The sequence below is a fragment of the Lepidochelys olivacea genome (assembly GCF_965140295.1).
Source record: "Lepidochelys olivacea isolate rLepOli2 genome assembly, chromosome: 2".
NCBI classification, from domain to species: Eukaryota; Metazoa; Chordata; order Testudines; family Cheloniidae; genus Lepidochelys; species Lepidochelys olivacea.
In genome coordinates this window covers 52617714-52640011 of record NC_140412.1, presented here as the reverse complement: position 1 = coordinate 52640011, position 22298 = coordinate 52617714, and the positions used below count along the sequence as shown (strand labels likewise).

Here is a 22298-nt window from a genome sequence, read left to right as displayed (position 1 = left end):
GAAAGTGGTGGCGGGGCTCCGGGGATGATTTAAAGGGCCCAGGGCTTGGCCGCCACTACCACCCCGGGCCCTTTAAACCGCTGCCAGAGCCCCCAGCTGCTGCTATTACCCTGGGGAGGGGGAAGGAGGCAGTTGCCGGTACAGGGTGGGCTGGGGCTTGCTCTGACCCCCCCCAGCCCTGCCCCTTCCGCCCGAGGCTCCGCCCCTTCTGGGGGCCAGAGCCGGCCCCAGCCCAGCCCCATCCCAGTAAGTCCCTAGACTTACTTTCACCCAGGGGTGAAAGTTCTGTGAAAAGCACAAAAATTGAGGAACAAGGGGAAAATATTGTTTCACTTCTTTGACCCAAGTAACTAGTCAAAGCTTGGAGCGCTGGGAACATTCTAATTAGGAGGAGAACATTGGTGAGAGTCATATTTCTTTGATGCGGTTTGGTTTATTTACAAAGAATGTACAAAGTGTTGTGTCTCTGAATGCCAAAGAAATCAAATAGTAGGAAACAGCTTCTCTAGCTCTCCACACCACAAACACTCTCTCCAGCCTGCACCCTGACCCAAAACATCTCATCATGTTTCTTCCAGGGTCAGACACTCTGCTTTCAGCTGTTCCTTTTCAGCTGTCTGCCTGTCTCCTGTGTTATATATATATATATATACACACACACACACATATATACACACACACACACACACACACAGCTACTTTCAGTTCCCCTCTAAATGAGGTCAGTTGTTGAACCAGCACAGCCTTCTTCGTCAATTGGGGCATCTAGTGAGGTGGTCTTAAATGGCTCCCAATTATTTCATATGGGCATAGTGGAGCAGTCCCAGACAATGGTGAAGCCCCTAGTCCTGGTCCCGAAGCCCGATGGCACAATGAGGTTTTGTATTGACTTCTGCAAGGTCAATGCAATTTCCAAGTTCAATGCATACCCCATGCATAGGGTAGTGAGCTACTGGAGTTTCTCACAGTGGTCAGGTACCTTGTAACACTATCTGCTATGACTCAAGAGTATGACTACCAATCTCAGGGTAGACTGATAAGAACCAAAGTGCAAACCCCAAATTGGTTGTGAGTTTTATACTTAGATTTGTATAGACTTCTTGGGCACTATAACAGCCTAACCACAGTCTCCTTGGGTGCTCCGATCTATCTTGCCACCCAGGTGAGCATACGTTTGTGATGGATGGTCCCTTACACCATGGATCACAGCAATATTCAGGTTACTTCCCAGTCCCCAAGAACCAGTCACTCACCAGTCAGTTGCACCTTAGATTTCACACCAAGACAACACTTGTAGCCTATCCTATAATAAAAGTATATGAAAATTTAGTAAAAAGGAAAAATTTACAAGGTTAAAGCAGACAAACATATTCAAGGGGTCTGCTACTCACCACTCAGTGGCACCTGCTCATGGTGCATCACAGAATTAACTCATCGCTGTCTGCTCCCCACCCAGCATTTGTTCAGTCTCTGGCCTCTCTCATTTGCACTATGGCCCTTCTCTTGCTCATCACCAGCTTCCAATCCAGGGACCCTCAAACCAGCACTTCAGATCTTTCCTTCTCAGACCTTACTGCTCCTTCCCACCCTTTCTCAGGCTGCTACTCTCCCCCCTTTATCAGATAACGTGACTTCAGGCTTCCTCACTACAGCTCCATGTTCTAGCCTCAGCTTCTAGACTTTATAGAAGCCCTGCCTGTTCCTGCCCAGGTGAGCTTCCTTCTCAATCAGTCTCATTGCCCCTTAGCTGCCCAGCAAGTGCAGCCCAAGGCTAATTGGCCTCTCAAGCCACTTTAACCCCATCCATGCTGGTCTGTGGTGAATGCCCCATCATACATGTGTACACCAATGAGTTACAATCTTAAATTTCAAAAGATGATAGAAGCTTCTACAATAAATAAGCTCGATATGTCCTTTAGGGCTAACCCAGGCTAAGCAGCTGGGGATCTCTTCTTATTCCTAGAAACCCTTGCCCCCCACACTCCAAGCAACATAAAGATACCAAGTTCCTTTTGTTTAAGGTTTTTATCCCCCTCCTGCTATGCGCTCTGAGCTGCAAACTCAGCTGGTGGCAGGAATCCATTTGGACAACTCCTCTTCATGGGGGGGAAGAGCAGAACAACAAAGTAATTTGTCCCCTTAACATCCCACAATAGTCTGTCCGGTGTCAACGGATCTTTGCCACCATCACAGCCCCTTTACAGACCTGTGGAGAGATGAGAAACCAGGGAAAGTGCAGTGGTCAGACAATTGTGATATGGCCTTTATAATGTTGAAAGAGGCTTTGTGTCATGATTAGGTGCTCTTCAACCCAGACTTCTGGAAGGAATTTATACTTCAGACAGATGCATCAGATGCGGGACTTGGGATGGTGCTCTCCAAGGCCTCTAATGGAGGTACTTAAGTTGAAAGTTATTTCCTCTTGAAAGGGCCTTCTCTGTAATAAAAAAGGAAACCCTGGCCACAAAGTGGGCCACAGATGCCTTATGATATTACCTATTAGGGAACCCTTTTTTGCTGGTTATGGATCATGCACCCCTCTGATGGCTAGACATGATGGAGGACACAAATGTGAGGAGCATGTATTAATACCTAGCTCTATAATTGTACCAGTTCCAAGTGCTTCATCAGGCAGGCAAGGCTCAAACTGATGCTGATTTCTTTTCTTGGAGTGTGGACACGACAACTGATGAGCAAAGCATGCCCACCGCAGCAGGCATAACCCTTATGTGATTTTTGAGGGGGAGGGGATGTGATGGGGTGTATAGACTCCACACTGATGAGGAAGGAGCCAGAGAGGCTCTGTGTATGGGGCTAGCCCCAGCTCTCCAGCCCTGTCAATTATGTATGGTAGGGAGGAGGCCTTTACAAAAGAAGGAAACTGCAGTCAGCTAGGGAGCAGGGGAGCCATTTCCAATTTTGATGGGGGTGGGGAGGCAACTTTAACCATGACTTCTGGGGCTACTTAGGCATCTGAAAACCCTAGGTGGTTTTTGTTTGGTTTTTTTCAGATAATTTAGAAATTAGATGATAGGAGCACTGTTTCTAATTCCTACATAAAAAAAGAGAATAAAATGAATATTAGACCCACTCAGTTCTAATATTATCATGTTCTCACATCTTGTGTCTAGTCACTTAAGGGACACTTGTTAAGTTTAAAAATTTAATATATATTCTTACTTTGTTACTAACTCTTGAATACAACTATTGAAACAATTGTAGAAAAATCTAGATTACTTTCTATCACTTTTTTGCAGTTCACCAAGCTTGGAATAGATCACTTAACTTTGGGAATATCCTACTAGGCCAAGGCCCTGTGAGTTTATACTGCACCTAGCTGGGGCTCTTGGGGTATTATCTCACTACAGATAGCCTAGAAACTGGCCTTAAACAGGAGTGAAACTGATACTTTCAAGTCACTTCACAGTATTGCCAATTCCAAATGTTCAAAAATCATGAATCAGGCTCACCAAAAAGCATGAGATTGGCTTTAAAATCATGAGATTATGTAACAATAATAGATTTGAGATTCTTTTTATTTGCCTTCTGCTTTTTGAGCCTTTAGGGTGCACTGGGGTCACATTTTGAAACTTTCTCCAGAAGCTACAAGGGCTAGAAACTTCATTTTTCTTTAAGAATGAAGGCTGAAATCATCACATATCCACCTGACTCCAGGAGCTGGGGATTTAAGGAAAACAATAATTATCATGAGACTCATGACAAAATCATGAGAATTGACAAAACTGCTTTTACTTCTATTGAAAGGCTAGTTATTTTCCAGAAAGTTCTTAGACACAACACTACAGTGATTGAGTTGCAGTTCTCACAGAAGGATATTTACATGTGCTTAATAATGATACAATTCATATTTAAATATCCACGCCATCTTATCCAGGGCTACACATTTTATACACATGGGCTCAGGGACTACATTTTCTGGCATATTCTGAACAGTGCTGAGCACACAGATGATGCCCAGCGAATAATACAAATCATAATTGTTGACTTTATGGACTCTGGATGCAATTTTTGTTCTTTGTTCTGGAATTGGCCTGGATACAGCTGAAACCCTAAGAATTTGAGGCATAAACACATCTGATACTTACATGACACGTTATGATTCCTTCCTTTTCTCGAACTCAGAACAAAAAATGACAAAACAAAATGGTTTTCTGTTTAAATGTAGAATTGCCCAGCAGCCATTGCTCTACAAGCCAGCATGGGGCAGAACCTGTCACCCCTTCGGAGTTAAGTGATTTCCTCTCATCTGACTCTCATTCTCCATCCTTCCTGACCTCTGTGCTGCTTTTCATGCTGTCAACCATGATATCCATCCCAACGTCCTGGGATTATTTGCAGGAATCTCAGAGAACTGGTTTTGCTCCCATCTATAAGAGTTCTCTTTTTTTGCAGCATGCAGCAGAGAGATAGGCTGGTCTGATGGATAGGGAGTTAGCCCTGAAAGACCTTGGCTCTACTTCCCCCATGGACTTTAGGTCAGTGCCGTAAGGACAGAGTTTCAAAATCTTTTAGGCACCCAAAGGTGCAGCTAGGCATCTAGTGGGGTTACAAAGTACCTAACCTTCTAGGCACTTGAAAATCCCACTAGGTGCCTAAATACCTTTGAAAATCTGGCTTTTAGTCTGTATGTGCCTCAGTGCCCCATCTGTACAATGGGGATAACAGCACTGCTCTACCTCACCGAGGGACTGTGAGGAGAAATAGGTTAGACCTTGTGAGGCGCTCAGTTACTATAGTGATGGGGCCACGTAAGTACAGTAACTCCTCACTTAACGTTGTTTCAAAGTTACATTGCTGCTCAATTAGGGAACATGTTAATTTAAAATTGTGCAATGCTCCCTTATAATGTCGTTTGGCTGCCTGCTCTGCACACTGCATGTAAGATTTTGTGGAAGAACAGCAACTTTACAAGGCAGCATTGCACAAGTTCCTCTTCTCTACCTCCTCCCCATCCCTCCCAGCGCTTCCCCCACTGCCAAACAGCTGTTTGGCAGCATTTAGGACTTTCTGGGAGGGAGGGGGAGGAGCGAGGAAGCACCACATCTCCACTCCTCCCACTCCCTCCCAGAAAGTCCTAAGCCTGCCAAACAGCTGTTTGGCAGCGCTTAGGACTTTCTGGGGGTGGGGACGGAGCGGGGATGCGGTGTGCTCTGGAGAGGAGGTGGAGTGGGGATGGGAAGAGGCAGGTCTGGAGCATCCCCCAGCAAAGTCGGCGCCTGTTCTTCTCCAGGTAAGCTGCCACTGCTGCTGCGAAGGTGCTTCCTAGTTTCCTTGCCTGCAGCAGGCTGTGCCTGTGTGGGGTACACTAGGGGCACTTCCCAACCACAGTACAGTACTGTACAGTATATAATGCCTTTTGTCTGCCCCCAAAAAATGTCCTTGGAACCTAACCCCCCGCATTTACATTAAATCTTATGGGAAAATTGGATTTGTTTAACGTCATTTCACTTAAAGTTTCATTTTTCAGGAACATAACTACAACGTTAAATGAGGAGTTATTGTACCACAGGTAGAGTGGGAACTTCACTATACCATCGCTATCCCTTCCCTGGGATTTGGGCCATTCTTTTCACCTATGCCCCCAAATCTGCCCCTTTTCTGAATGTAACCTTGGCTTAGAGGGCTTAGCTGTATTTTTTTCTGAGTACCCTGTGTTATCTCTAAAACAACCCCTCCTCCCTCCCTCCAACCCACTTCCCCAGGGATTCCTTTTACAGGCTAAACTTCCAGATCTTTAATTTAATCACCAGGCCTTTCTTATCTTAATCACCCTGCCTCTGTTTGTAAACAAAATACTGACTCCCTGCCCCAGGAACACAACTCCTCTGCAGAACTTACATTTCACACTAATTCTGTGCTGTAGTTAAGAGTCCCGTGGGAGCTCCCACACCTTCTGTATGAAACTCAGGGAGAGGCTCCTATCCCCTCTGCCCACCGTCAAATGGCACCCCTGCTAGGGAGAGAAATCACTTTGAGCAAGAAATGGCTGGAGCGACTCCTGAAGCTGCAGGGAGAGTTCCCATCCCTCAGGGAGTGCAGCAAACTTCCAGGGTGAACCCCATTCAGCTACCCAGCCAGAAGGACTCCTATAAAACCACTATGCAGGTATCCTTAGAGTAGAAGCTACTGCTGGCCTTTTCCCTTTGAGTTGACTCGAGGAAGACATTATTCTTGGTTTCAGAGTAACAGCCGTGTTAGTCTGTATTCGCAAAAAGAAAAGGAGTACTTGTGGCACCTTAGAGACTAACCAATTTATTTGAGCATGAGCTTTCGTGAGCTACAGCTCACTTCATCGGATGCATACCGTGGAAACTGCAGCAGACTTTATATATACACAGAGAATATGAAACAATACCTCCTCCCACCCCATTTATTTTCTTTTTGATCCCTCAACAGAAGAGACATAAAAAGGCCTGCAAAGGGTGGGATCTCCCTTGCAAGGACTAAGGGACTGGGCCCTGAACATAAGCCACCCAGTGTAGATAACTGGGCATTTCTTGAGTCTTCCACTATCTGGGAGAAAAACCTAAGGGGACTGTTTTACAAGATGACTAAGACATTCTTATTCTTTAGCACACTTCCAAGTTTCATGAAGTCATCTATTATCTGTGATATCCTATGACACAGTGTCATTTGTGCTGATATGAGCCATCACCAATGGATCCTTGTCCATTGACCTCAGAAGACTCCAGTCTTAGAGTGATGTCTTGTGTCTTGGCTCCAGGAAGGCAGCACACTCTCCTGTTGTCTGCCTATCTCTTGCAAAATGTTCTTTTGATATTTCTGAGTACTGAGTCTCCAACAAGAACCGTCTGTCTTCCTTGGATGATTGAAGAACTCTTCAGGTAAAATTAATTTTCTTACAGGATGGGCTGAGCTGCCATCCACACATGTTCTGTACATTTCTCTGGACCTGCTGGATCTTGAGTGGTATCTTCCATAGCTTCCATATTGAGGATGTGGCATCTATTTGAAATGTCTAGCTGTATGGAATTCCGTGAGGGACCAGGCCAGCTAGGAATGGCTGTTGGCCTGCTCCCTGACTAACTGTGCTGCCAGGCAACCAATGAGCCCATCTGCACTGCCTTAGAACTCAAGTGGCCACAGCCCCTGATTGGCTGCTGGTTTAGTGCCCTGCCAATACGCCTGGCTCCACAGAAGATCAACAGCTGCTCACCACATATCACACCTGTTGCTGTGCTTGCCCTTGTCCCAGTCCCTGCTCCAGCCTGCTTCCAGTCTTTGATCCCCTCTGGTGCCAGACTTCTGGCTTCAACCCCCAGCTCTGCCTCTGGCTTACAAATTGTTGAACCTCTGATTCTGGCATTTGGCTTCTGCTCCTGACCCTCAGCCAATTTCTTGGACTTTGCCCATCCTGGACCCAGCTCTAACTGGTAGGCTGAACTCTCACTTTCACCACGAGGCCTGACTGTCCATGTTCCAGTCAGCAACAAATTCCTCCTCCTTCTCTTCTGTCTGGTGGCCACAGCTTGCCTATCCTTGTTTGTCTCAAACCATGTAGAATGCTGCTGTGAGCTCTTGTCTCTGGTGGTTGTGAACTGCCAGGCCTCCTCTCTGACTTCCTCTCTCACTGATTCTTTTGTGGGCAGCTCCATTCTTCCTTGAACCTGGGGTACTGGTGTTTCCTGAACCTGGCTGTCTAGGAACTCCTCAGCTTCTCTGATTCTTAATAGCATCTCAACTTGCCTCTCCAAACTAAAAATCTTTTCTTCTAGCACAGCCACCAACTTGCACTTCACACACAGGAAATCCCTTCTGGCTTCAGGTAGGAGAAAGTACATGGCACATCGGTTGCAGGTCACTGGTCCATCAGTGACCGTCTTGATATCACAAGTACTACTGAACCTGGAATGGAAGCCTCAGACACATCCTCTCTCAACTCCCTCCAAAACTCTCCTGTTACTTGTCTCTGTTAGTGGTTCTTGAGTTCGCCTAGCAAGTTTTTTTTTTTTTTTTTTTTTTTGGTAACAAGTCTTCTCTGCTTCCGTCAGCTTTGCCCCTCACCACCAGGGAGTGAGTAACCACTCAGAGTTCAAACAGCTGGGCTGATCAAAGCTCCAAGAACATAAGACCTGCCATCCTGGGTGAGACCAATGGTCCCTTTAGCCCAGTATCCTGTCTGCTGACAGTGGCCAATGTCAGGCCCTTCAGAGGGAATGAACAGAACAGGCAATCACTGAGTGATCCATGCCCTATTGTTAACTCCCAGTTTCTGGCAGTCAGAGGCTAGGGACACTCAGAGCATGGTCTTGCATCCCTGACCATCCTGGCTAGTAACCACTGATGGCCCTATCCTCCATGAACTTAGCGAGTTATTTTTTTGAACCTTGTTAAGTTTTGGCCTTTACAACATCCCCTGGCAATGAGTTCCACAGCTTGACTGTGTGTTGTGTGAAGAAGTATTTCCTTTTGTTTGTTTTTAAACCTGCTGCCTACTAATTTTATTGGGTGACCCCTGGTTCTTGTGTTATGTGAAGGGGTAAATAACACTCCACACCAGTCATGATTTTATAGACATCTATCATATCCCCCCTCAGTCATCTCTGTTCCAAGGACTAGACCCTTGCAGCCTTTAGCAAGACACTGATCAAAGCCTCAAGGGCTTTCTCAGGGGCCCACAGCTGGTACACAGAGAACAACAAACAACCCACAGACAGACCAAATGCACCACTCATCAAGCCCTGCCACCTCCATGCATGAGGCTGCAGCTGGAGCTACTCCCTCTGAAATTCCAGTTAGCTTCCTCTGTTTGTGACTGATCTTCTGAAGTATTTTTATGAACCTCAGTGGAAGTCATCTCTTACCTCAGTGGTAAGTCAGTGATCCTCCATAGGAGATAGGGAAGTCAACCCTTCAGTTTGGGGCAGAATTTTAACAAGAGCGTCCCACGCATCCTTACTGCTCTTAGCAGTCTCTGGTCATAGTAGGTACTAGGATCTGCCTCTTCCTGTTGTTCTCCTTGAAATCTGTGGCCTGGTCCACCCATAGCGATGTCACTCAGGGTGCGGTGGACACCTCTGAGCAACGTAGCTGTGCTGACCTAACCCCCAGTGTAGATGCAGCTCAGTTGATGGAAGAATGCTTCTGTCAATATAGCTACCATCACTCGGGGAGGTGGCATTTCTACACGGATGGAAAAACCCCTTTTGTCAATGAAGGCTGCATCTACACTACAGGGTTATGCCAGCATAGCTACGGCACTGGGTTCTGACAGTATAGTCCCTGTAGTGGAGACATGGTCTGTGTGTTTCTCTGCTTCCAGAAAAGAACTGTTTTATACAGCCAAGCTCAGCATTCTGTGCAGCCAGCTGGAGACACTGCCTCTGCACATAACAGGCAGGCAGGCAGGGCTTGTTTTGGCTCACCTCTCCCCATCCCCAGGCAGCATTATGTTTTATTCATACAGAGAGTACCTAGTGTCATGAATAGGTGTTTGGAAATTAATTACCAAATGCTAAATCCTGGACCTGTAGCCATCTGTGACAAAGGGTCTTGGGAAAATAGTCAGAAAAAAAGATTAAAGGATTCAAGAGAAGGAATCAACTTATGAGCAGAAGGAAGCCTGAACCAAGACTCCAGAATCAAACATGACCCTTGAAGGAACTGGTGCCAGATCTCAACTCTGCAACTCATACATTTCTCTATCTAAGTATATTACAGAAAGGAAAATGAAAGTGAGGAGAAGTAACAGACAAGGAACAGACCAAAAACAAAAACTATCAGAACTACCCTTGTTGGGTAGAAAAGGTTCAATTCATTAAGTGTACATAGTTGCCATTTTGGACTGGTAAAAGGACAACCAGTCCTCCATCTTAGCTTCCCTTCTCCTTCAACTTTTGGTGCTTTTTTTGAGTTTGGCACCAAAACAAGAGAAAGGTAGTGTCTCATGGTGGTAGAAGCTGCCTAGCAACAGAGAATTCATATATGGGAGTCTCACCCTCTGAGGGGCGCTCTGTGTCTCTGGATGCTGTGAAAGCAGGTCATCCCATTGAGGCATAGAAGCCTTCCCACAGAGTACCAGCCTTGCTATTAGCTAGAGCCCTGAGGGATTAGGACTTGAGGTGAACCAGTAACATCTACCAAGGTTCCCTTAACTTACCTCCACTCACCTGTTCCATCATCATGTGAGACAGCGTTCGCATTAGGCACGCAGGATGATGAAATCAAGAACAGTAGACAGAAGAAACCATACTGAATATCTACTTAATTGTCACCGAAGTTTCTAAGGTCCAGTTCCTGTTGTGTTGTTATTCCTGGCACCTGCCCCTGGTTCCCGTCTGTGTTCCTGTTCTCCTGTCCAGTGTCTGCAAGATATGGTATAGTCATTCTTGTTAAGTCCTGTGTACCCCATTGTGCATAGGGTTTGGGGCTCTGGGGTTCACCCCCATTTACATTTGTGTTAATAACCAAGCTGTTGTTATGTTATCTTAGTTTTCAGGGAGTCCTAGCCTGTTATTGTTACTCTTAATAAATACCATCTGACTATTTGCAATCTCAATCTGCCTTTCCCTTAACTACACAGTTGCAGATGATAGATGCGGAGGGGGTAGAACACTATAGATGGCTCATCTTCTGTAAAGTAAAACCTAGTTCCAACTGTCTCGGGCTAACACCTTCTCCATAATGAGGGTGTGTGAAGGGGCTGAATAGCTGCCTGATGCATACATTTGTTAGATATAAAACTATGGACTGCTGAATTAGTCAATGGGACTACTGTATTTTTCCTTCTGAGAAACTCTGCCTCTCTAAAATAGTAACTGATTTTTATTTTAATCAGGTTGGGATATCAATGTTACAGATGTTAAAACATCATTGTCTGTTAAAAGTAACTATGCTCTAGTTATCACTATACTTAAGAATAAAATTAATCACTTGGTTTCAAATGTGAATCCTTGGAGAATAGTCTCTAGCATACACATTTCAGAGTTCTCAGATTACCTGCTGGAATAGAAAGGAATGATTCAGGTCCTTTGTGGATAATCTGTTATGAGCTATTCTGGAATCAAATTAAGACACTATGGGTCAGAGTTCAATCTCAGTTACACCTGTGTAAATCCATGGTAAGTGGAGACACTGATGGAGTTAAACGGGTGTAAAAGATCAAAACTAAGATTTCTGCTTCTGTTCCACATTCATTCTAGGACTTGGTTGTAACCAAGTATAGAGAAGATCCTTCTTTCAGCAAACAAGATGCCTGCACTCATTTCCCTTGGCTTTGTTTCATAGAAAGATTCTATCTTTTTCAGGGAGGAAGAAAGGATGTGTTGTCTTAAGGTTACTAAAAATTTATATTTTCCCTTATGTAACTTTAAGTTGGATGAATCAGGTTCAGGCAGCTAAAAAATAAATTACTGAAAAGGGGATTTTTTTATATATCTTTCCAAAGTGATGGTTCAGATCTAGGAGGAAAGATAAAACTTTTATAGATTTATGACAAAGGCCAACAGGCTGGTTGATTTGCAGTATGAATGAGATGATTGGAGAAGGTTCTCTTTGCCCTAGATTCTGCACAGTAAACTGTACAAATTCCACAGGAAACTGCTATTAAAACACAATAGGGGATGATATAAAGATTATTTCTGCCTTACCTATTTTGAAATCAACAGGAGTACAGGGTGCCCAGCACCTGGCAGAACTGAACTCTTAACGATCAATAAAATACATCCTTCCTTCCTCATTCCTTAATCAAGGTTGATCCCATACTGCTCTAAGAGAGGCTGATGGAAATGTTGTTACTGATTTGTATTATAATGAAGAAAGAGAAGGATTGTTGAAGTTCTATAGTTTGAGTTCACCTTTTAAAAATAAAATATTCTATTTGCCCCTCTATGTGCCTGATCTGGCACTCCTTACTCAGGCAAATCCTCTTTTAAATCAGTGAATTTTTGCTTAAGGAGTAGGTTTGTTACAATGCTTTCTCTCACAGACTTATTTTTGCAAAGACAAAGAGCTATAATATAAATGAATTTGGAAACAAAGTTTTAAAATACTTACTTCTGAAATTAGTTTAACTATTTTATTTTTAGGCTTCATCTCACTGGAAAGCTGGAGTTAATTTAATGGCTACATTTAAAAAAAAAGAGCTAAAGCTACATTACAACAATAGCGTAACATTTCCAAATGTTGCCAACTGTTCTATTTTGTACATCAGTTTGTTACTCGGGGGAAAAAGCATCAGTAGTACTTTAACACCAGGTAAAAATGAAATACAGTATTGAAAGATTCCCTAGAATTTCGCACTGTATTTAAAAACATTACCAAAGCTGATTTATTCCAAGCTCCCACACCAAAGGTTTACTAGGATCCCAGTACTCTACTAACAATTTCAGATAGTACACAACTCCCAAAAACTTTACAAAAGTTGTTTCTGCCATCTAGTGTAAAATTGATGAATTACACTGGCTATGCTGCATTCCAATCAACTTCAACAGTGTTTGTTTAACAACTTATTATGTAGCTGGTTTATCTTACCCCCTTTTATATATTTTCTAATGCATCTATTTTAAAAAGTCTTTATTTCCATTTCTACCAGACTTTTCAGCAGGTCCCTCTTCTATATTTTACAACAGTGAAGATTCAGATTGCCCTTTGTTTAGTATATGACCATTCTTATAAAAAAGGTTTATTTCAAACATTGATAGATATGATCAGAGAAGAGGAAGCCAGGCAAACCAATGCAAGATCCACAATTCCTAGGAGTTGTGGTGGAAACCAATTGGGACATCTTACAGAAATAGACTCAGATCCTGCAATGAGCTCTGCATGGATGTATCCATACCCACACAGTGACCCATTATAGGATCAGGGCCATGTATTGCCAGGGATATAGGTCTTTATATCCTTAACTCCTGCAATTCATAATTGTAGGTTTCTTTGCCCTCATACAAGAAACTATGGTAGGCCCTGATTCTGCAAGTGATACCTCATGTGCCAACTAGGGTTACCAATTTTGGTGGGACATATTCCTGGAGATTTCATCACATGATATAATCTTTAATTAAAAATTAATCTTTAATTCCTGGAGACTCTGGGACAACCATGGAGGGTTGGTGTCAAGGTCCCTTTCCCACTCTGAACTCTAGGGTACAGATGTGGGGACCTGCATGAAAGACCCCCCCTAATCTTATTCTTACCAGCTTAGATTAAAACTTCCCCAAGGCACAGATTTTGCTTGCCTTGGGAACCAGCTTAGGTTAAAAACCTGTTATGCTGCCACCACCGAGCGATTTAAACAAAGAACAGGGAAAGAGACCTCTTGGAGCCGTCTTCCCCGAAAATATCCCCCCCTCCAGATTTGAAAGTATCTTGTCTCCTCATTGGTCATTTTGGTCAGGTGCCAGCGAGGTTACCTTTAGCTTCTTAACCCTTTACAGGTGAAAGGATTTTGCCTCTGGCCAGGAGGGATTTTATAGCACTGTATACAGAAAGGTGGTTACCCTTCCCTTTATATTTATGACAGTTGGCAACTCTATTGACAACCCACACTGAAACCTATGACTGTCCATCTGCACAAAGCCGGCTGCAGTGGGTCTGTGTAGAAATAAACTACAGGGCACCATGTCAGTGCTCTATACTATGTTTACAGTTCTATATTTTTGCTCCGGGTGTTTGATAAGTTTGACGAGCAAAAAGAATCAAATAAAAATGTTAACATGAAAAGAATCAAATTTCCTAACAATTGCCCTGAACTCGAATCTTTGCTCTTTGTCTTTCGAAAACTTTAACGAGGCACGTCCTTGTCCTGCTCGTCACTCATTTCTATTCTCTGCATTGCACTGTAATGAATGATACCTGGTGGGGCGTACGCTCCCCCGCACCCCACCCCGCTGCTCCCGGGGCAAAATCTGAGTCCGTTTCTGAACACGGGGCTAATTTCTTTAAATGAGTGAAAACTCCGCATTTGAGCGGACCCCGGCGCGAACTCTATCATCCCCCCGTGGGAGAGGCTGTGACCCCGGCGCTCAGCTCCCAGGCCGAGGGGGAGGGGCCAGGCTCGAAGTACGCCCAGGGCAGAACGCCAGGCACGAGCAGAGCTGCACCGCGAGGGGCTCCGGCAGCTCGGGGCCCGCCGCAGCGCAGCGCAGCGCCCGACCGCCGAGCACTACATTTCCCACAGAGCTGCGCGCGCCGCCAGCCCTCCGCGCCCCGCCTTGGCGAAGGGGCTTGTGGGAATTGTAGTCCCAGGCCGAGCAAGGGGAAGATGGCGGTGCCCAAGGCCGCGGTGGCCCTGAGGCACGTGAAGAGCGTCGCGGTCCGGTTCTGCCCTTTCCAGACCAACGTGGAAACCACCCGGTGAGGAGAGCTCGGGAGGGCGGCCAGACACCCCCTATACCCGCCTCACGGGGAGCGGCCCCTCCCCCACATTCCCCCCTGGACGGGGAGCGGCCAGTCGGCCGGCCCGCCCTACCCGCTCCCCTATGGGTTCCTGCGCCCCATTCAGCCTACCAAGCGAGGCCTTTCCCGTCTACCTTCCCCCTCGCCCCCTGGGCGTTGGCTCCGCCTGTGCGGCGGGGCAGCGAGTGGTTCGCTCTGCCCGGCCCGTTCGCCCCCAGGGCTGGAATGGCTTCCGCGGCGCGTTGCGTGCGGAGAGACCCCTCTTTCCCCCTGGCCCTCCAGCCAAGGGATGGGCTTCCCCACCCCGGCCACAGGCACCCGACGCAGCTTTGAGGTTTGGATCTGGTTCTACTTACAGGGCTGTTTGTCTCCAAACACGACCGTGTTACAGGGCATTGGGTGGGTTCGCTGTTGGTGGGCTCTGGAGCAAGTGGTTGGTTCTAGACTGGTTACCAAGTACAAAGACAACTTTACCTGGGCCGGGAGAGTCAGTATGGGTCCATCCCGTCTTCCCATTATTGTCCGTAATAAGCAGCATTGTCCGCCTTTAAATGTTGAAAAAACCACAAGTCAGGTACCTAAAAATTGAGATTAAAAACAAAAGATTTAAAAAATTGCCCTCCTTTTTTGAGCCTGTCAGGTGCACTCAGGTCACATTTTTATGCTTTTCTCTGCAACCACTAGGCTTACAGGCATTTTTTTACTTGAATGCTGATATTTTTGTATAATCAGTTGCCTCCACTAACCAGGGCTTTAATAGGCATCAAGTTTAAAACTAATATAAGGAAATACTTCTTCACTCAATGCACAATCAACCTGTGGACCTCCTTGTCTTGGGATGTTGTAAAGCCCAAAAGTATAACTGGGTTCAAAAAAGAATTAGCTAAGTTCATGGAGGATAGGTCTATCCATGGTTACTAGCCAAGATGGTTAGCAGTACAGCCCCATGCTCTTGGTGTCCCTAAGCCTCTGATTGCCAGATACTGGGACTGGAGGGTGGGATAGATCACTTGATAATTGCCCTGTTCTATTCATTTCCTTTGAAGCATCTGGCGTTGACCACTGTTGAATAACAAGATATTGGGTTAGGTGGGTCATTGGCCTAACTCAGTATGGCCATTCTTTATATTTAAGTTAAAACATCAAATATTGTGAGAGTTGGCCAAGTTAAGACCCCAGCAAGACCTGTGCAACCCCATTGTTTTCAGACTACTGGTTTAGTGACACCTGTACAGATGTCAGGTTTCAGAGTAACAGCCGTGTTAGTCTGTATTCGCAAAAAGAAAAGGAGTACTTGTGGCACCTTAGAGACTAACCAATTTATTAGAGCATGAGCTTTCGTGAGCTACAGCTCACTTCCTCGGATGCATACCGTGGAAACTGCAGCATATAAAGTAGACACTATGAGCTGGAAACTGTAAATTGGAACTTGCGGGGACATATCTGCTGGAGCTGTGACTGAGCTAGCGTGCTAAAAATAGAGTGTAGCAGCATAGAGGGAGGAGCTAGCCACCCTAAGTAGTCTGAGACGCTAACCATGTGGTGGGGTGGATAGCCCTTCCTGCTGCCACAGCTACACTCTATTTTTAGCACAATAGCTCAGTCAGAGCTAGCACGGGTTCAGTCTCCTCAAGCTAAAAATTGCACCTCCAGCTCAAAGTATAGAGGTACTGACTAAGGCCTGCAAGCACGCATGTGCTTAACTTTACTATGCTAAGCACAGAGGCCCCAACCCTAAAGTCATTGAGGATCCATGTGAGTGCAAGGGTCAGCACATGTGGAGTCAGCTGTAAGATTAGTTATTAGTAGGGCCCTACCAAATTCTCGGTCTGTTTTGGTCAATTTCATGACTATAGGAATTGAAAATTGGTAAATTTCACGTTTTTAGATTTTTAAATCTGAAATTTCATGGTGTGTTAACCGTGGGGGTCCTGACCCAAAAAGGGGATGTGTGGGGGAGTTGCAAACCTATTGTAGGGAGGGTCATGGGGTTGCCACCCTCACTTCTGTGCTGCCTACAGAGCTGGACAGAATGGGGAGCATGGGGTGCGGAGCTATCTGCAGCTGGGAGAGAGATCCAAGAGCACCCCTGCAAGGAAAGACCACGTCCTATCCTGCCCCAGCCCTGCCCAGACTATCAGCTAGGTGCCCCCTTTGCTGGGATGCTCCCAGCAGCACAGGAAAGATAGGATCCAGCTCCACAAGCCTTCTCCAGCTGCAAGAACCCTCTGGGGCTACTGCCTAGTCCCAGAGCATCCTGCAGAAGGGGGAGACTCCTGGAGGTGGCTCTAGACCTGCCCCCCCCAGCCTGCCCCCTTTGTGGGGAAGGACTTATTTCATGGTCCATGACACATTTTTCACTGCTGTGAAATTGGTAAGGCCCTAGTTATTAGTGTTACAATACTTAGAAATAGTGAGGAAAAATACAATGGCTGATGTTCTTTGGTAATCAGTTGCCTGAGAAGTCCAAATAATTGTGCTTTTTCCATGACATAAATACTTTACTAAAGGAACATAAAACACAAACTTGGAACAGATGTGAGGAGTTATTTTACACGTACCCGCAGGCGTGCATGTGCATACACACACAGTAATAGAGGTTAAGGCTAAAAGGGACAACCAGATAATCTAGTCTGACCTGTGTATTACAGGTCACCACTACCACCACCCAGTACCTGCACGTTAAAACCAACAACTGAAATTAGACCAAAGCATTGCAGCTCTCATGAGACTAGATACTATGAGCCACGGACCGAGAATAGGAGAGACCAAGGTGAACCAGTGCCCAAGACCCTCACAATGGTAGGGAAATGATTAAGTGATTAGAGATACCCACACACTACAGAGGAAGATGAAGCACAACCAAGGTCACTGCCAATCTGACCTGAGAGAAAATTCCTTCCTCACCCTATATATGGTGATCAGGTAGACCCTGAGCATATGAGCAAGAACCAGCCAGCCACCTTGAGAGAGAGAGAGAGAATGCTTGGTGCCACCTAAGAGCTCTGGCCCACCCCAACCAATCTCATCTCTCCAGCTGTGGCTATCACTGATGCTTCAGAGTAAGGCAATAAAAATAACCCATAGCAGAATACATTGGTGTGTGTGCAGGGCATTCCTTCCTGACTCTTGCAGGTAACTGATATGGCTTCAAAGTGACCCTATTCATTGAACTTTGACCAAAAATTAAATGAAAAACAAATTACACAAACTTCAGCAAATCATTAGAAATGTTACCATGGAGTTGGGAAAAAAATGCAATGGAAACAGATATTTAAACATTTCTCTGAACTCCAAACACTGAAACATTGACAATCGGAAAGTAAAATTGGTTATAAAGAAAAATTGATCTGACTGATAGCTGGGATAACGCAATCAATCAAAAAGAAATGCAGAAAGGAAACAAAATAGTGAAAAGCAAATTAGATTTTAAAATTTCTTTGTAATAATCTGTTAAAATAATCATACAATCGAGTCTGCACTTATGGAACTTCTTGTAGAACTGGGGCAGTAAATATAAATCCTAATTGGTTTGTATTTTTGTTAGCAACATCAAACTATGTAAATGAATTGCAGAAATATGTTCAGTATATTCTTACTTAATTTATATTTCTTAAATCTTTTCAGAATATTTCTTGAACGTGTAAACAGTAAAAAAGCTCGTGCCTCCAATATCAACTGTGTAGTGACAACAGATGTAAGGCACGATGGATCTGAACCAGTTGTAGACATTATGTTTGGTAAGGAGTTTATCATTCATCTTAAAGGGAATGTAGTCTTTCTAGACTCACACGGGAAGATATTTGTGGTTGTTTCCTGTAATTTGTATTTGTGTTGGGGTCATACCTTGACATCCCAGTTATGGATCAGAATCGCATTGTGCTAGGTGTTGTACAAACATGTTTTTGAGCAAGAGTACGATGGAATCAGTCAGGTTAATGTATTGGGAAGGAAATTTAAAAAAAAAATTCTGTCTACTGGATTTAGAACTGGGAAGAAAGGGAATTGACTTCATTACAAACATTCAGCTCCAATACTTAATTGAGAGGTCTGCAAGTGGACCCTTGCACCTGTGCAGAGCCCTATTGCAGGCAGTGTGGCTCCATGCTTCCACAGTAACTTTGTCATATGAGCTGTCCCACCTCAGTGGGACTACTCACATGTATAAATGTTTGCAGAAATGGGTCTACGAGCTGTGCAGCCAGCTCTGTGGGCTCCTCTAACTTGTACTGGAGGTTTCTGTCAACCCCCAGAGCAGCCCAGATTCGAGGCACTTCACAAATCGCTTTAATCCACCTTTGTTCTCCTCTTTCCTAAGCTTTACCTTCTGTTCTGCTGTCTTCTAAGAGGTCCAGCAGAGAACCCAGCCCATTAAGTTTTTCCTTCACTAATGATTATCTATTTGTTTTCCTTTAAATTTTCATATTTTAATCAGGTCAGCTGCCATTTCTAGCGAACGTTGCAAAGTTTTAGGTTTGATATGTCAAACATATATATTTTTCATTCAGTGTCTCTATAGAGTATTTCCTTCCTCATTTATTTGCCATCCTTGTCTCTTGCCATGATATACTAGATGATGAAGCTCAATGCTGTGCACAGCCTCTGCCAAAAGAGATTATTTTACTGATGCCAGAAACTACTGCTTTCAATTTTTCACTTTCCCAAGTTGCTGAGCATGTTGCCAAGGGAGCATTTCCAGCCCTTGGACTCTGGGAATACAGGACCTGAACTTGGAAACTGCACAAGACAGTGTATTATGCTGCTGCTAGATGGCTTGCTATAGTTTTTTTGAGAGATACTGTCAACTTGAAAAATCTAGTCACTTCAAAATTTAATTATGATTAGTTTTAGGCACTGCATTTTGTTCCGAGTTCTCCCTTATTACCTCACCCACCTTGTCTCTTTATATGCAATATTTCAGATGTGGAATCTACTCCCTTAGGGCTGGTCTACACTACACAGTTAGGTCGACGTAAGGCAGCTTACATTGACCTAATTATGTCAGTGTCTACACTACAGCCTTCCTCCTGCCGATGTAAGGCCTTTTCTACGATACCGCAGTAAGTCGACCTAAGTTATGCCACCCTAGTTACATGAATAACATAACTTGAATCGACGTAGCTTAGGTTGACTTACCGTGGTGTCGACCCCATGCTGCGTCGACAGGAGACCCTCACCTGTCGACTTACCTTACTTTTCTTGTTCCGGTGGAGTAGTGGAGTCGGGCCGGAGAGTGTTCTGCAATTGATTTAGTAGGTCTTCAACAGACCCACTAAACCAACCCCCACTGCATTGATCACGTCAGCGTCAATCTCTGGTAAGTGTAGACTTGGCCTAAGTGCCCTACTATACCATTATAACTCCACCTGCACAAGAGGCGTAAGGCTTATGTCAGTGTAGATAGGGCGATGCAGTGTTTGTGTAGACACTGCATTACTTACATCAGCTGTTGGCAGGAACTGTGAAATTAACAAGAAAGCCAGGCAGCTGGACTCTGCCCCTTCCTGGAAGATGGGGTGAGAATGGACCCCACTCCGGGTTGGGAGCCATGGTGAGAAGCCTGGACGACGGGACTCTGCTTCCAGCTGGGAGCTGGGGCAAGAAGCCCTGGGCAGCCTCTTCTCTCCCCGCCTCCCCCGGGATTCTCAGCTCTGCACACTACCCCTTTTAGGTTAGTGGAAGTGCTCCTTGTGAGGACACACACCACTGACCCAAGGAGGTTAGTGTAGACATGCACCACTACAGTAATTACTGCAGTGGCTGTAAGTTGACCTAATATAGGTCAACTTACCTTTCTAGCGTAGACGTAGCCTTACAGTCCAAGTTTGCCTACCTTCAGAGAATAACATGAACTACTTTAGTAACGCATCTGTTCTGAAACTAGATCATATCTGGGGAGTTTTTCCTTATGTTTGGATGAGGCAGTTCAGGGATGGAGGCTGTTTTTGTTGTGGGCAGTTAACTTTCATGTTTGCTTGCTCTTAATGTATGGTATGCGCACAGATTCAGTGGTAATGGGTATATGAAATCACTGAATATTTTTAAGTAAACTGAATGAACTGAGTGTTTACACCTATTTTAGTTTGAATGTATGCTAAATTGTTTCTTATAACTTTATTTATCACCTCTAAAACGTACAATCTTTCCTTTACAGCTGATGGAGACAGATTGATAATGAAAGGAGCCAACTTGACAGCAGCAGAAATGTTATCAGCTTTCAACTCCAGATGCATAGCAAAAGACCTTAAGGCAGAAGAGAAAACTAAGAAAAAGAGTGCTTGAAGATCAAAGAAACAATTATGTTTAAAATTGTTTAGGCATTTGAAAAGCAGTGAGCAGCTTTTGTCATCAGAACTACATAGGAAACTTCACTGATAACTGACATGAAATCTTAAAAAGAGATATGGACAAAATGCTCGCCAGTTCAACATACAGCTGAATGATTCGTATAAATATATATTTTTCCTGAGGAAAATATAATGGAGAAGCTAAAATCATTAACTCTGGCAGGGTCGGCAAGTCTTGGATGCACAAACCATCAATCTCTTGACCATGCACACACTGGATCAATGCCATGCCTATTTGTATATTAATACGAATAATGAAGATGAGCCTAATAAATTTGTTACAAGTGGAAAAATTAAGTTTAGACAGTGTTTTCAACATACATGCTGGTATCCAAAACTTCATTAGATTGTTAAACTTGTCTGTCACTAAGTAACTGATTTTGATTCAAGAGTCTCTGAAGATTAATAACTGTTTAGTTAGCTCAGCAATGAAATCAAAGCCACAAAATAAAAAAGAATGTGTAAGACCCATCTTATAAGGGACTATCCACAGAGAAAAAGTGCTACTTGTGAATCAGGGTGACAGAATATAGCCCAAAGTGAAAGATGAATTTGGTGTTTTCAGTATTTTGGAGAGAGAGGTCATTTGCTGTAATACAGTTTTTTTTAGTCTTTTTTAAGAACAGAGTAGGCCTTATTCTGTGTGTGTGTGTGGTGTTTTTTTTCCCCCCTCATATGCATAAAATCTGCAGAAGGAAGGACAGTTTTACAAGTACAGGTTTGTAGTTTGGTCCCATAGAAAGGAGAATGGTAAGGTCCATTAGGCTCCCTCTTATTTAAGAAAGATGGGAAGAGAAGGTAGTTAAAGCCCTTTTTTTGTTCTGTGTTTATACAGTGCCTAGCCCAGTGAGGTCCTGGTCTGTGACTGGGGCTCCTAGGTGCAACCACAATATGTGTAGTAGTAAAGGATTTTAAAAATTTACATTTATTAAATCACTTATCAATCCTTTAGGCATTGTAGAGTTATTAAAAACCATGGCAAAAGGACAGATATCCTTAATATGATAAAAGGACTCGACTGCCCAAGTCATTTTAAAATATAGCCTTTATACTGGTAAAGGAACAAACTCAGTACGTAACATAGTAATCCCATAATAGTCCGTTCCTTTCCATGAACAATAAAACCTCATCCCACTTTGTGCAAACAAGCGCATTCAAATAGATGAACATACCCAGAAGGTTAACAAATCTAAGCTGTGTCAGGCTGAAGGGGAAATGAGTTTCAGAGGCAAGGTTCTCTCAGAAAATGCTCTACTGGCAGCTCCTCTTCCTTCAAAGCAGCAGATTGCCAGCTCCAGTGGCTCCACTGAACTCCTCAGTGCGAAAGGACTCAGGTCTTTCAGGTAGTTGGGTCCCCAAGCCATTTAGTGCTTTATGGCTCAAACCCATCAACTGGAAATTCCAACTGGAAATCACGAACCAATGCAATTGTCATGCTTTCCTTGTGAAACACATTTAATTATGAAATACAGACATGGCTGCAGCATTCCTTCCCATGATGTGTATGTAACCCACGTGCTTGTAACGTAGTTTTGTTTTGTTTTTTAGTCAACAGTGGGGAGAGAAGCAGTGGGG

At 44.3% G+C, this 22298-nt stretch overlaps 1 protein-coding gene and 1 long non-coding RNA gene across 3 annotated transcripts; one reads left to right on the top strand and one right to left on the bottom strand.

The window, feature by feature from the left end:
• Positions 1–3543: 3543 nt before the first annotated feature.
• LOC311515791 lies at positions 3544–14704 on the bottom strand. 2 transcript variants are annotated; one of them, XR_014710231.1, is made up of 3 exons: positions 14488–14704; positions 10152–10346; positions 3544–3678 (listed from the first exon to the last, which is right to left on the bottom strand). It is a non-coding gene; the product is annotated as an uncharacterized lncRNA (long non-coding RNA). The 2 variants fall into 2 exon arrangements; XR_014710232.1 differs by having other exon boundaries at positions 3550–3678; positions 10142–10346.
• Positions 14197–21016, top strand: MRPL53 (mitochondrial ribosomal protein L53). Its single transcript, XM_084619132.1, has 3 exons — positions 14197–14334; positions 18004–18116; positions 20531–21016. Exons 1-3 carry the CDS (start codon positions 14243–14245, stop codon positions 20656–20658), a joined length of 333 nt encoding a protein of 110 aa, XP_084475258.1. The 5' UTR covers positions 14197–14242; the 3' UTR covers positions 20659–21016.
• Positions 21017–22298: the final 1282 nt, after the last annotated feature.

Excerpts from the sequence above, each read along its gene's own strand:
- MRPL53 (XM_084619132.1), top strand. The coding sequence starts at position 14,243 with ATGGCGGTGCCCAAGGCCGCGGTGGCCCTGAGGCACGTGAAGAGCGTC. Across the intron at positions 14,335-18,003 it reads ACCAACGTGGAAACCACCCG|AATATTTCTTGAACGTGTAA; the intron begins GTGAGGAGAGCT and ends AAATCTTTTCAG. Across the intron at positions 18,117-20,530 it reads AGTTGTAGACATTATGTTTG|CTGATGGAGACAGATTGATA; the intron begins GTAAGGAGTTTA and ends TTTCCTTTACAG.